Below are 13,490 nucleotides of genomic sequence, written 5' to 3' on the forward strand. Positions count from 1 at the left end.
GCCAATGGCGTTGGGCAGGGCGGGAAGGCCCGCCCTCCGTGAGGCGGCCCGCCGCGCAGGGCGGGGGCCCGCTCCGGGGGGGGCGGTCGGTCGGCGCCGGGGGTCGCCGCGGCGGACGGCGCCCGTTTGAGGCGGACGGCGCTGGAGCGCGAGTGGCGGCGGTGAAGCGGCCATGAAGGTGAAGGCGGAGGTTCCACCGGCCGGGAGAGCGTCTTTCCCCTCACTGGGGGGAGGGAGGGAGGAGGGGGGCGAACGGGCGCGTGACGGGGACGGGACCCCGGGGGGACGGGCCGCGCCGCCCCTCCCTCCTTGCCTTAGGCCGCCTGGCCCGGCCGCCACCGCTGTCCTTCCCTGGGCCTGCCCCGTTACCGTGGGACGGGGAACCGCCTTGCCGGGCAGCCCCGGCGTCCTCCACTGACTCAGCAGCCGGGCAGGGCCTGGCGCCGCCGCCTGAGGCGAGCCCCCGCCCCCGTCTCCACACACCGGCGGCGGTCGGTCCCCGCCGGCGGCGGCTGAAGGGCTGGCAGGGCTCCGAACCGGACGGAGTCGGGCTTGGGGCGGTGCGTGGAGGTTGGGCCTGTGAGGGGGGCGGCGGTTGGGAGCTGGCTCCCGCCGGGCCGTTGAGGGGGGGCACGGCAGGGGCCGGAGGGGAGGGCCCGCTCCGGCCGGCCGCGGGGTTCGCTCCTCAAAGGCGCTTCGTCGCGTCCGAGGTTGCCGTGGTGGCTTCGGGTCGGGGCTGAGGGCTGTGGTGGCCGGGGATCTCTGAGTTCGGAGGCTCCCGGGGGGTGCTTGATCTCTGAGAAAGCTTTGCTTGATCTCAGGCTGGGTATAAAGATGAAATTTCAGCTAAAAGAAGTAAAATCCGTTCTGCTTTCCTCTTGGTCTGCCGGCTTTGCACATCCTGCTTGCACAGATGTGTAAGGAGCAGCATAGAGCCTCCCAGCTTCTTCGGGCGGGTGTCTTTCTGAGGTGAAATTCTCATCAGGTTGCTAAACGCCGAAAACAAGCGAAGTTCAAAAGCAGTGTTTTGCCCCTATAGTATGCACATGAGGTATGGAGAGGGAAGATAGCTGATGGCAGCTTGTGAGAAGGGAATATGGAAGTAGTGACTGATGTAGTTGGAAAGGCTTTTGGTGCAGAAATTGGCAAAATTTTAACTCATTCTCTAAGGAGGGAGTTCTTGTTTTAGTGTGCCTCATTTGTGTCGGTGCTCTTCAGCAGGGTCTAATTTCTTTTACAGAGTAATATGAAGAGTCTAGACACTGTAATTCAATTATGGGTTGATGACACTAGTGCATAGAAAGAATCCATAGGTTAAGGAGAAAATTAATGATGCCCCCGTTGCCTTACCTTTCACCTTAAAGTGACTGAATGCTTGGCAGTAAGTGTAAAGAGATTTTCTGTTTGATACTAACATTGTTCATGTATCCAAAATGGGTAACAAATATTTCCTAATTATATATTCAATTAGTGTTGACAGTGATGTCTGAGCAGTTGTTAGTGTCTCTTGAATAAAGTAAGTCTAAGAAGCAGGTGTTAAGCTATCAGGGAAGGCTTGTAGTAGCAACTATGTTATGTCCTTTTAGTTGTGTATCCTGCTGCTGCTGTGATCCTCTAAAAAGACCACAGTCATATAATGAAGCAAGTTGGATTCTGACAGACCCTTCGGGTTCATTGTTTTGTTTTTCTGTTATTTGTATGCGCCTATTTTGAAATCTTTTTAGTATAAAGCTAGATCATCTGTTTTTATAAATACGTGAAGAATTAGAGTTATGTTTCTGCAACTTTCCCTTAAGACGAGAAAAAACATTTTTCAAAAGTTGCAAGTTTTAAAACTTGGGATTCTCTTGGATTAAGTCATTGGTTTTCAGAATGTAATTCTGAAAAGTTAATTACTCTTGCCTAATAAGCTAGGATAATTATGCATAACTTGTTTTGTATAGGAAAAATTGATATTGATCTGTTTCCACTCTTTATTATTGAAAAGTAGAAAACAAGTCCTAGTTTGATGATAGTTTAACAATTGTCAGGACAGTCTGATTACAGATCAGACAGCTCCAAGCGCGGGGTGTTTCTGAGCGCAGCCACGTGCTGGGGTTGCCGGTGTCTTGGCTGGAGGTCAGGCAAGGGCCACTGGAGTTCATTCCTCTCCAATTCTGTTCGCAGGAAGCTTAGGAAGATTTTTCCCGTATGTGTGGGGTGCCCACAGCATGGAAGTTTCTTGTTATGCCTGGGATGAATTTTGCTCTTGACATACCTATACAACTAAACTAGTGAATTCAATTTGTTGCATGTATATTTGATGTTATAACTCTACGCGGTGTTACGTGTTGTACAGCTTAGCAGCAAAATGACCGTGTTCGGTGTTTCGCTTTATTGCAACACTTTTAATGTCAGCTTACAACAGTAAAAGTGAAGTACCAGGTTTGTGTGGGTTGGAGAGATGGTTTCGATGTTCCATACTTAACGGCACTTACATGAAGGTGGTGTTGTAGAACATGTTTAGTCCTATGGCATTGTTTTTCACAGCTTCTCTCTAAGCCAGTGAGGGCTCTTTTCTTACCTTTTATGCTCAGTGGTTTGAAAGGAGATGTTCTGATGTATCCCCAATTATTGTGTTAAGTTCACAGACACGTAACAGGACTGTGTTTGGTGCAGGTGAAGTGTGCAATTTAATATAGGAATTAGTCTAGTTACTACAGGAATTAAAGCACCATCATTACTGAGCTGAAGTGCATGTTCTGATTGGTTTAGGTTTTACAGCAAGAACTACAAGTCTCAAAAGCAATTATTTTATGTCTTTGTGCTTTGGAAAAAAAAAAACATGCTGCCCTGGAATTAAAAGCAGAACAGCTCTAACCAGCATAGTTAAGAAAAAAAAGTATGAAAATTATGTTTAAAGGAAGCTGTACCACTCAGCTTCCTTTTAGAAAGAACCTGATGTGATTCTGTTTGCTTTTTTCTTTTTTTAGTAAGTTTCAGTCAGCCATGTGACAGTGATTAAACATGTGATCTGAACAACTTGGAGTCCAAATTCCAACTCTAAGTAGAATATGCACTTTTGATAAAGGCTTTCAAGGATAAAAAGTAGCAATTTATTTATGCATTTAGAATTTTTGTAGTGTTTTAAGATTAAATTGTATGACTCAACTGAAATCCAGTCATTATAGAATAAGTTAATTTAGAGGGTTTTTTTTAAATTTTTGTTAGACACTTTGTAAGACAACAAAACAGCAGGTTCAGGGAGGTTTTGATAAACCATTTCTCTTCCAGAGACACTAGACCATAACTAGTTTCTAATGAAGATTGGTTTATTACTTTCGAGTTTGAAAACCCAGAAGCGGTTTTGGTTTTTTTTTTTTAGAGAGAGTTTTATTGTGAGTCATATAAGAGCTGGATTAGTTCTGGAGAAGATCCTGCTGGGGACAGGTCTGCACTAATTATGATAAATTGTTGTATTGCTGCCTGTCATCATTTCAGGTTTTGCCCCTCACCTGTGACTGGCTGTTAGTGTCTTCCTTCTTTGCTCCGCTCTTGCCTTACCTCCTCACATTCCTTACCCGTTTTGTGTGGAACTCTGCTAGAAAAGGAGTTATGAAAGCCAGCTCCTTGTGCCTGCATGAGCCTCTCGGAAGCAAATCTTACCTACTTTGGTTTGCAGCTGGGAAGTGAAGATTATTGGGCTGTTACAGATGTTAGTGTACAGGATTCCTGGTGCTCTTGGAATTCATACCACATGCTTTTGGGATGATGACAGATGGAGTGAAGTAGCTTTTCAGTAGCAAGTCACATCTGATGTAGGCTTTCAGATATTAATTCTCTTTTTTTGCTTTGTGAATGTTTTCAGGCGGGAGCTACTTCCATGTGGGCTTCCTGCTGTGGATTGCTGAATGAAGTCATGGGTACTGGGGCTGTCCGTGGCCAGCAGGCTGGCTTTGGGGGAGGTGCTGGCCCGTTCAGATTCGCACCAAATACAGACTTCTCAGCATATCCATCTCCAGCTGCAGCGGGCACTAATATAGTTTGCAAAGCCTGTGGACTTTCCTTTTCAGTTTTTAGGAAAAAAGTGAGTATATTTCCTATTTCATAATATTTTTATTCATATGAACTAATCTGTAGGCATACTGGGAGATGAATGTGTATTTTTCCTTAGATAAGGAAACCCGAGGCAGATAGCCAGAGAGGGAGTGTGTGTCTTATTCTGAGGTCACAGGAAATTAATGTCAGACAGGATTAGAAGTTAAGAGGTCTGATGTTCATTAATCAGTGACACATTGGATCTGGTCTGACCTAAAAATTAGTGGATCGTTATTTGTAAGATATGTGTTTTAGCTTCAAAATCGTGAACGTTAAAACAAATCTGTTTTTGAAGATGATACCAAAGAAAGTGGTTGGGTACAGGAATGAACAAACTGGATGATGGAAAAGCTAAAAACATGCCATATAGTATCACAGCTTCTTTCTGTGAACCACTTGTGCAATTCTGTTTCCTAACCAGGTTTAGTTCTGTTAAACGCTATTGCACTCCAGCAGCCTGTTGCTTTATTTGGAGGCGTGTGTTAATGCAGATAAATAAAATTGAGACTGTCAGTATTATTTCTGTGTATTGTGGCCGTCCAGCATCATTATTTTGTCCACTCAGTGACTTAATTCTCTGTAGCTCGTCTGGATAAACATGAAGCCTCTTTCTTCAGTTTGTGTGTTCATGTTCAGTTTCCCCCTTCCTATGTGTCCTGTTGTTCGCATGGCAAAGACTTTGTTGAATTAAGCGTTGTGTAGGGACACTTTCTGAAGCTAATATTAATTTACTAAAATCCTGAAAAACTTGAAGAGTTTGGATTTGTTCACAGTGGACGAGATGACCATTTAAAATTGCTGCTGAAAGTCTTGCCTGTTCCAGCTTTTGTAAAATGTAGTGAGTCTTTTGAACAAAGCTCTCTTCAGAAATGACATCTGGGTGTTTGGGAGTATTTACCTACCACGTGATCCATCACATTTAAGGCCTACTTTGAATTCGTTGAATCAATTGAGGAAGAAGTACATTCTTTAAAGTTTGTTTAATTATACTTGTTTTTACACATGTGAAAAGAGCAGTGACACTTAGTATATTCTAAAGTATTTTAACATACCATGCAATTGCCTGGCTTTCAGTTTTGTTTATTGTCTGAACTACAACTCGAGTACTTTATTCATTTGTTTTTTTCATAATGTTTTTTCACTGAAACCTCAAATCAGCTGACAGTAGTGCTACAAAAGCGATGGACTGTCTTAGAACACCTGCAAAACAATTTGACAGTGCAGTTTTCTAGACTTAAATCCTAAAAATGATGTGTGTCAAAATTGATGATGGAAAGACTGAGTAAATTATGTAGCCTGGAGAAGGAAAGAGCAGTGTATAACCTGTTTTCTGTGACATACAGCTGAATGCTATTTATTTTCTCTTTCTCCTTAGCACGTGTGTTGTGACTGCAAGAAGGATTTTTGCTCAGTTTGTTCGGTCTTACAAGAGAATCTCAGAAGATGTTCCACTTGTCACTTGCTGCAAGAAACAGCCTTCCAGCGCCCTCAGTTAATGAGATTGAAAGTAAAGGATCTGCGTCAGTATCTAATTCTCAGAAACATACCGACAGATATGTGCAGAGAGAAAGAAGACTTGGTGGATCTTGTGCTGTGCCACCATGGATTAGGTTCGGAGGAGGATATGGACGCTAGTAGCTTGCATTCGTCACGGTCACAGACTTCAGGCTTTTTTACTCATCCATTTTCTATGTCTGTATCGGTGTCGTCTCAAGGAGAACTTGCAAACAGAAGGGGAAGCACAGGAAATGGAACACCTTTACGGGTACAATAATTAACATCTGTTTTGTGGTATAACATAGCTTTTTTTTTTTTAATAGGTATGCATCACTTTGCACCAATTGGCATTTTATTTTAGTTCAGGTTGGCACGAAAAATGCCTTTTGTATCTCTCACCTGAAAAGAGAAGATTACTGGATAAGATTACTTGTTTAGATGATAGTGGTGACTTAAATCCGTAACATTAGTAGCAATTCAAACTTCAAAATGTCATTGACATCTGTGATCAGTTTGGTACAAAGGAAAATATTTTAGAAGGGATATTATTTTTTTTTAATCCTGATTAGTTTCATTTTGTACACAGGGACAAACTGAAACATCTTCTATAAATAATGAAGAAGAAGAAAGTGCAGAAGAGCAGGTGAGAGATGAACTATCCAAAGAATGAATTTTTGGCATGTGACATCTTAAAGTGTTTAGATCTCTGTCAACATTTACTGTCACACGCTAGTTCTTTCAGAATTAGCTGTGTCTAGCAATGCATATTTGCAAGTACTGACTTTAAAAAGAATAAAACTTTAGCCAAGCTGCTGCAGCTTAATGTAGCACCAGATGTGGTGCTCTGAACCTACCGGGACAGTTAAAAACATACAGCTGATGTGTTTCAGACCCCTGGACTGTCCAGAAAGAGAGCGAGGGCGTCTTTGTCTGATATTTCAAGTCTGGAAGACATCGAAGGGTTGAGTGTTCGGCAGCTGAAGGAAATACTCGCGTGTAATTTTGTCAACTACTCGGGATGCTGTGAAAAATGGGAACTTGTGGAAAAAGTGAGCAGACTATACAGAGAGAGTGAAGAAAACCACAAGACACGTAGGTTTATATTTAATTATCACTTTCTTAAGACTACTTATTTTCTGGTTTCCAGTAGCTCGTTCTGCCAACAGAAGGACTTGGTATCTAACTCAGTCCGCTCAGTTAGGAAACCACTGGAAAGTGTGTTTTAACAACGCAAGCTGCATCTAGAATAGTTGGACATAGTTCTAGTGAGTAAATTAAGCTTTCCAGGATTGTGCTGGTTTTTTGTGACTTCTTTTCCAAAGCTCGGAGAGCTCAGCTTTCACAGTGAAGGTAAAATTGCACAACTGAGAACCAGTTCCTCAGAGAACATGAAACTTGGCACCTCCACGTCTTTTATTAGGTTTCACAAGGCATTAGCGAGGGAGCTTCTCAGGAGCTGTCAACAGACCAAAGCAATTCAGGTCTTTTGCTGCGGTACAGAATTAAAAGCTACAGTGGCAGACGTCCAAGTTCAAGTGGTTTGGTCTCGGTCCATGTTTTCATGATAAGGTGGTTCTGTGGCTGCGGCTCAGTGACGGGTGCTCTTCTGCCCTCTGTTACGCTCAACGATTGGAGCTTTTCACTTGCCTGACTGTAGTACATGCACAGGCCCGTTCCTGTGCACAAAGTACAGGCTGAGGAGCAACTTCTTGATGTCACTGCCAGCTTGAAAAATGCCTGCCTGGCTTGTCATTCCTGCAGCCAGCGGTCAGGCTGTACAGAACGGTGGACTGTGGTGACTGGAAAATTTAATAGCCCTGGGCCACTGCACAGCCAGCTTGTGCCAGCACATACACTGCAGGCACTGTGATAATCGGGTGTGAAATCATCAGCTAACTGGGGTGGAGAAGGCTTGTGAAGGTGGGGGACTGTTAGTGAATGTCAAAACATGGCTTAAGTGAAACCCTCAGTTTGGTCATAAACTAGAATTGAAAATCTGTCTGAAATCAGGCTTTAAACTTATGATTATTTTTTTTCACGTGGTCTGAGAGAACATCATTGGGTTACTGATAGGGGATGTTGTCTATTCGCAGTGAAACTCGACAGGTTTTGTTCAGTTCTGCCACCTTTACAGCCTACTTAAGGCTTCTACTTCTTAGTCTGCTTTATTATTATTGTGTTTAATCTTCTGAGGAAAGCGTTCTGCCAAACGAAGTAAGCTCAGCGATGGAAAACCAACACGCTCTGAATTTTAATCCAGCACGTTATTTCAGTGTCATTATGTTCTGAATTGAAAATGGTTTCTGAGTTTAAAGAATGAAGCCACGTATTAGATATTCACTTGGGAATTTTCTTGTTCGTGTTTCGTTGGTTTTTTGGGGGGGTTTTTTTGAAGGAATATAGATTAATTCTTAGCTGTGGGTTAGAAAAGCTATTGTGGACATGGGGCAGCACTGCTTCATGCTAAATTAGCTCTGTGTATTTTAGTGGTTGCCTGGGCTAGAACTTCACAGGTTTCCCAGGGCCTGAATGCCTGACCTCCCTCTCTGCTCTGTTTCAGAGGGTGAGAAGATGCAGCTGAATGACAACGACGATAACCTGTGTCGCATCTGCATGGACGCTGTGATCGACTGCGTCCTGCTGGAGTGCGGCCACATGGTCACTTGCACCAAGTGTGGCAAGAGGATGAGCGAGTGCCCCATCTGCCGACAGTACGTTGTACGGGCCGTGCACGTGTTCAAATCGTAAACCAAGACCAAAAACGGATTTTACAGTCACCCTTCCAGGACTGCTGTGGGCAGCGGTGCCCAACCTTGGGGCTTTTTAGTTCCCAATAAACACAGCATTTTGAACATCTGGATCTAGAAGTTTGTGAAACATTTTTCTACAGCGTACCGAATCCCAGGGTTGGGCAGTACAACACGATGCCAGTGTGTACAGTAAGAACACTGCCTGACTTACCTTATAAACCCACAAACTGTTTGAGTCAAACTGTTTACAGCAGTTCTTGCTCTCTTCTGAAGAATATCACCTCTAATTAGCGTATTCAGTACTCAGCAAGCGGTCAGAAAACACCACTGCTCGACCATATTAGAGTGTTACGTCGTCTAGTGCATTAGAAGCAACGAATATATCAGTTGAATATTCGGCTTTTTAATAATTATAGAATGTAACTGTTCTGACACTGTCCCTGTAACAGTGTTAACAGTATAAAACATGACTGTAGAAAGCACTGCCATTAACTGTACCTGCACAGAAGCCCTTAAGCAATCTGTTTTATGCCGATTGCTTCCTTCAGTGTGTCTGTCATTACACAGGTACTGTCTTGGCCATTCTTTGTCAATGTACAAAAAGCGCTGTCGCTTTGCAGGGCTCTGCCATGTGCTGTCCAGATACCGATTACTAAGTGGTTTTTAGTTTAGGAATAAAATATTTTTTTAAAAAGGGGTATAGAAAACCATATTCTTGTGGTCCTTAATCCACTCATGCCTATTGTAACTATTAATCTTATGTGTGATGATTGTATGCCACATGCTGACAACCTGATGTTACTGTGAATACTAATCAGGGTCATGAAACTACTTGCTGCTAACCTGTGGAATGTATGGTGTTACTAACCTTAAATGGGGAGGGGTTTTATTAAGGGGAAGGAAACATGGTATTTGTTTAAAAACCTCATGTTCACAGCTCTTTTAACCGAGGCCGAGTCACTATTAACCACGCTTCCCGGAGCTGCGAGTGACTTATGTTGCTGTCAGCCCTTGGCCCAGGTTCCAGCAGCAGGGTACAGGTCCTCTTGGAGCAAGGACTTTAACAGTCCTTGCAGGACGTCTGGGGGAAGAGGGCAGCAAGAACAGCTCTTGTTCTGGGGACAGGCTGCCTGGGGCCAGGCGTGGCCTTCCCTGATGAAGGTCTAAAATAAGGGCGGTGAGGAAGGACAGGTCTGACCTTTCAGCAGGGTTCAGCAATGGAGCTGCGCTTTCTTCTTTTAATTTCCCACATGAGCCAGGGAATTTATTTCCCTGTATTATTATCATTTCCCACATGAGCCTGATGATACATTCCCACATGTATCAGGGCCACACTTTGCCTGGGCTGCAGCACTTGAGAACTCGTTCCCTCTGCTACACTGTCACGCCTGCTCTGGGCTTTTATGTAAAAAATTAAGCTGGCTTGAAAAAGAGAAAGTAGCTCCTCCTCAAAATAAAATACACAGCTTAGAGCCAGCGCGGGTTATTTTTCAGAAGGGAGCAAACCTCTCAATGGCTTTATTTTTTAGAAGTAACTTTTTAATGGTACTTAATTCCTGGAGTCTCTGTTCCGTGGGTAAGCTAATGAAGAAAAACATACCCTATATGTTATTTCCATGCTGATCATTAGCCACACAAGCTTAATAAAGATTTGTGATGGGCTTTCTCAGCCTCCGTCTCTTTTCTTAACCAGCTGTGGGAGTGCTGTTGGTTACTCAGCTCAAGCTTCAACGCTCGAGATGTCCGTGTTCCTCGAGACTGATCTGGGCAGATTCCAGGTTGAGGGAGGCATAGATGTGTATTTTATTCCTGCCTCACTAAAAGTCTGTCGGAATTTGCCAACTTAAAGGCACAGGCCAAGGAACAGCTCAAGCGCTGTGAAAGCACTCCTTGCAGGATGACAGGAAGAAGGGCTTCTGCTGTTGATCCGCCTTGTACCCAGGCTACAACCAGCACCCGCTCCGCACACGGAACCCAGACGTGACCTCCACACACAGCTTCCCCCAAACCCAGCCCCCCGCGGAACAGAAACCCGCAGAGCCAGCGCCTGTTTTTGTACAATTGTTTATACAAATTCAACAAAGGTAAAACTGCATCAGGAAGGGTCTACGAAAACAACACCGTACAACAATGGCACTTATGAATGCAGAATTTTACAATCAGGAAATAACCATGTTATAAACCTTAAATGAGAACTCAACTCACACTTCAAAGAAAGAGAGACTACGTTTGACCATTTATTCTACGGCTGGACTCACTGTATAAATTAATTTTATATTGAGTACAAGAGCTCATGCTACAGAGTGAAACCCTCCTATGTGCAAAAGCTGAAATTGGAATTTTTTAAAATTTTGAGAAAAAGGTGATTTCTATACAGATAAAACTTGGCAAAGTGTTTTACTTCAACTATAATTTACACCTTATTTCCACAACATGCTTATGTCACTTCTGAAGTATACAAAGCAGGATATAAACTTCCATTAAAACATGCTTTAAGTTGAAAGTATTAACCTACTTTTCCTGACCTGGGCACGTTTGTAGATAGATACTGTCTACGAAGTATAGGTTAAGTTCTCGCCTACCATAAGTAAAGATAAAAATTGGCAATCAAAACCAAAACACTGGTAATGCATTCAAACATTGCATAAATAATTTTTAAACAATTTTTGTACAAAAATAGTTCTGCATAATGTAAGATGTAACAAAACAAAACGTGTTAAGAAGGCAGAAATGCAGTGCGTGGTCCACTTTAATGACACCAACTTTTTTTTTTGTTGTTTTAAGAAACGAAAAGCAGAAATCAAATTTACACTACCAAGCACATGCTGTGGTACTTTAAATAACAGTATTTCTTGGAGATCAGTCGTCTTCCGGGTGTGAACAATTATCATCAATAACAGTCGCCTTATGAATTTGCATAAGAGCCAGTGCAGGACATCCCAGGTAGACTGAATTAGTGGCACAAGTTGAAATTCTTAACATGGGTAGTTTCATGTTGTTCTCTCCTCGACAAGAGTTGTAAAATCCAATTGCGGTATTTTCCAATATTCCAAGTTCCCAATTGAAAATAAAATCCCTACGTGTTCTTAGTCCCTTCCCCCCCCCCGCCCCAGTATTTACACGTGTCCTTTAACTAACTCAGTTTTTGCAGAAGTTTTTCTTCCACTTGCCCAAATTGAACACTTACGGACATCTCCGCTATGAACTGCTCGCAGCCTTCTTTTGTCACTTGCTTGCAGTACCTCAGGTCGATCTGGCAGATGTTTCCACACCGTTTGAAGTAAGACAGGCACTGGTCAGTAACCTTATTGCAGTCTGCCAGGGAAAAAAAAAATACGGGGAGAAAGTTAACAGCGCGTCTCGGTTTGTTCCGCAGCACGAGGACGGTTTATCCCGGCTGCGGTAGATCCTTCTTGCTGCTCTCGTGCTGTGCCGAGGGGGAAATGGCCCGGCCAGCCCCACGGCCACGTTCGGATCCCCGTGACTCTGTTGTGTAACTGATGAGATAAAGCAAAGGACACCAGATGCGCCGAGCGGCGGCCCTGGAAAATCCCCTGTGGAGGATGAGCGAGGTACAACACATGGCTGCCAAGCGGGAGGCGGTTGGTGGAGGCCCGGGGGAAGGCTGGCAGCTGCGGGGCCTTTCACACTGGCAGCACGTCCAGCAGCTTAAACAGAGCCCTGGGGGGGCTGCGACACCGGGGCCAGGGGAAGAGCTGGGTAAAACCACTTCCACTGGTGAGTGTTTCTCACAAGTCTAATGCCGATGGGCAATTTGAATCCCCCCCTGCTCCTCTGCGCTTGTGTTGCTTACCTGATAAATTAATTTCTGTTAGTGAATCCCGCGTGGTGGTTCCAACCGCGGTCAGCAGGTTAATAGACTGATCTGTCACGTGATTACAGTAACTAAGATTGAGTTTGGAGAGCAGAGGCATGTGCCTTATGATCAGCCGTAAAGACGCATCTGTAATATCCAGGCCGGCCAAACGCAGCTCAACGATATTCCGTAGTTTACTCCGGTTGTCGATCTGACCTGGAAAGCGGATGCAGCGGGTCACTCCCAAAAGTCTCATCCCGAATCGCAAACATCTGCAGATCTATATGAAATGCACTGTGACACACAACACTGCCGCCCTATGTCAACTTCAGACGCTTTTGCCTGTCTGGAGCTTTGGAGGGGACATCAGCAGGAACACTTGTCTATTTTTGGAACAGGCACGTGGACAGAGCCACCTCCCGATTTCAAAACAAAAGGGATGAAAGTAACTGCAGGGGCCCAGCGGAATTACAAGTCGGGAATAAGCAGTAGGCTGTGCAGTGCATGCCAGAAAGCAGATCTGATTTGCTCAAAATTTCACCTGAGCTGATATCCGGGCGAATGTGGCATGACCCACAGAACTGCTCCTTCCCTGAACTGGAAGAAAGTGTTTCCATACTCTCTAAAGTACACCCGTTGCAGCCTGAAGAGAAGAAAGTCAGACAGAAAACCAGCACAGTGGCTCAGACGACTGTTCAGCAGCCAGAGAACATCACTCGTTACCCAGGGGCTTCCAGCGAGGAGGTGTTGCAAGTCATTACTTTGAACACCTCGCGCGTCAGCAAAGCCCACACGCCGCCAGCGCTAGCCACGGGGGGCTCTGCCCGTTTCCTCCAAGGGGGACTAGCAGCAGAACATGCCACAGAGCGGCTGGGACAGGTCTCCCGCGTGCTCTTCCCGCCTGTTACCTGGCCGGTTATCTGTGGGTGGCGACAAGAGGTCTCTCATTTGTGCGTCTTTCAGGCCTTCCGCCCACTGCACGTCCAGAGTTCGGAGTAAAGGACAACTGGAACTACAAAGTGCCGACACTGCTATCCATGAGCACCCTGACAACAGCAGGTCTCGAAGACCTGCAGATACAGAAGAAGTTGGAGCATGTGGCCCACCCAGAGAGACATACGCGGTGATCTCTGCTACCAGGCGCGGGTTGGGTGAAACCCAGCGCCGCCCTGACGAACCACCCCAGCACTGCCGGACCCCGGCAGCCCCCTCCTGCCCAGCTCTCCATCTCTCCCACCACCTGGAACTTCATTACCGCGGGTGAGAGCAGACCCCCGCCACCCCCGCTGCTAATGACGTCAGCACAGGCACTTTCCACAGAAACGTTACCTGTTGACTAAAACCTGCCT

The 13,490-nt window shown here is 44.9% G+C and overlaps 2 protein-coding genes across 19 annotated transcripts in view; one reads left to right on the forward strand and one right to left on the reverse strand.

The window, feature by feature from the left end:
* Positions 1 to 42: 42 nt before the first annotated feature.
* On the forward strand, positions 43 to 9,993 carry RNF34 (ring finger protein 34). 2 transcript variants are annotated; one of them, XM_074606765.1, is made up of 6 exons: positions 43 to 178; positions 3,848 to 4,066; positions 5,453 to 5,842; positions 6,161 to 6,217; positions 6,465 to 6,666; positions 8,135 to 9,993. In XM_074606765.1, exons 1-6 carry the CDS (start codon positions 173 to 175, stop codon positions 8,320 to 8,322), a joined length of 1,062 nt encoding a protein of 353 aa, XP_074462866.1. In that variant the 5' UTR covers positions 43 to 172; the 3' UTR covers positions 8,323 to 9,993. The 2 variants fall into 2 exon arrangements, with proteins under 2 accessions (XP_074462866.1, XP_074462867.1); XM_074606766.1 differs by lacking the exon at positions 6,161 to 6,217.
* Positions 9,987 to 13,490, reverse strand: part of KDM2B (lysine demethylase 2B) — a 124,479-nt gene continuing 120,975 nt past the window's right edge. For 13 of the 17 annotated variants that reach the window (XM_074606749.1, XM_074606752.1, XM_074606748.1 and 10 more), the window contains 4 exons: positions 13,050 to 13,211; positions 12,683 to 12,784; positions 12,139 to 12,357; positions 9,987 to 11,639 (listed from right to left, as the gene is read on the reverse strand). In XM_074606749.1, the coding sequence (XP_074462850.1) occupies positions 11,458 to 11,639; positions 12,139 to 12,357; positions 12,683 to 12,784; positions 13,050 to 13,211 (665 nt within the window). In that variant the 3' untranslated portion in view covers positions 9,987 to 11,457. The remainder of the gene's footprint in view (positions 11,640 to 12,138; positions 12,358 to 12,682; positions 12,785 to 13,049; positions 13,212 to 13,490) is intronic. The other 4 variants (XM_074606754.1, XM_074606753.1, XM_074606763.1 and 1 more) reach the window with 1 other exon arrangement.

This window comes from Larus michahellis, chromosome 13 (assembly GCF_964199755.1).
Source record: "Larus michahellis chromosome 13, bLarMic1.1, whole genome shotgun sequence".
Lineage (NCBI taxonomy): Eukaryota > Metazoa > Chordata > Aves > Charadriiformes > Laridae > Larus > Larus michahellis.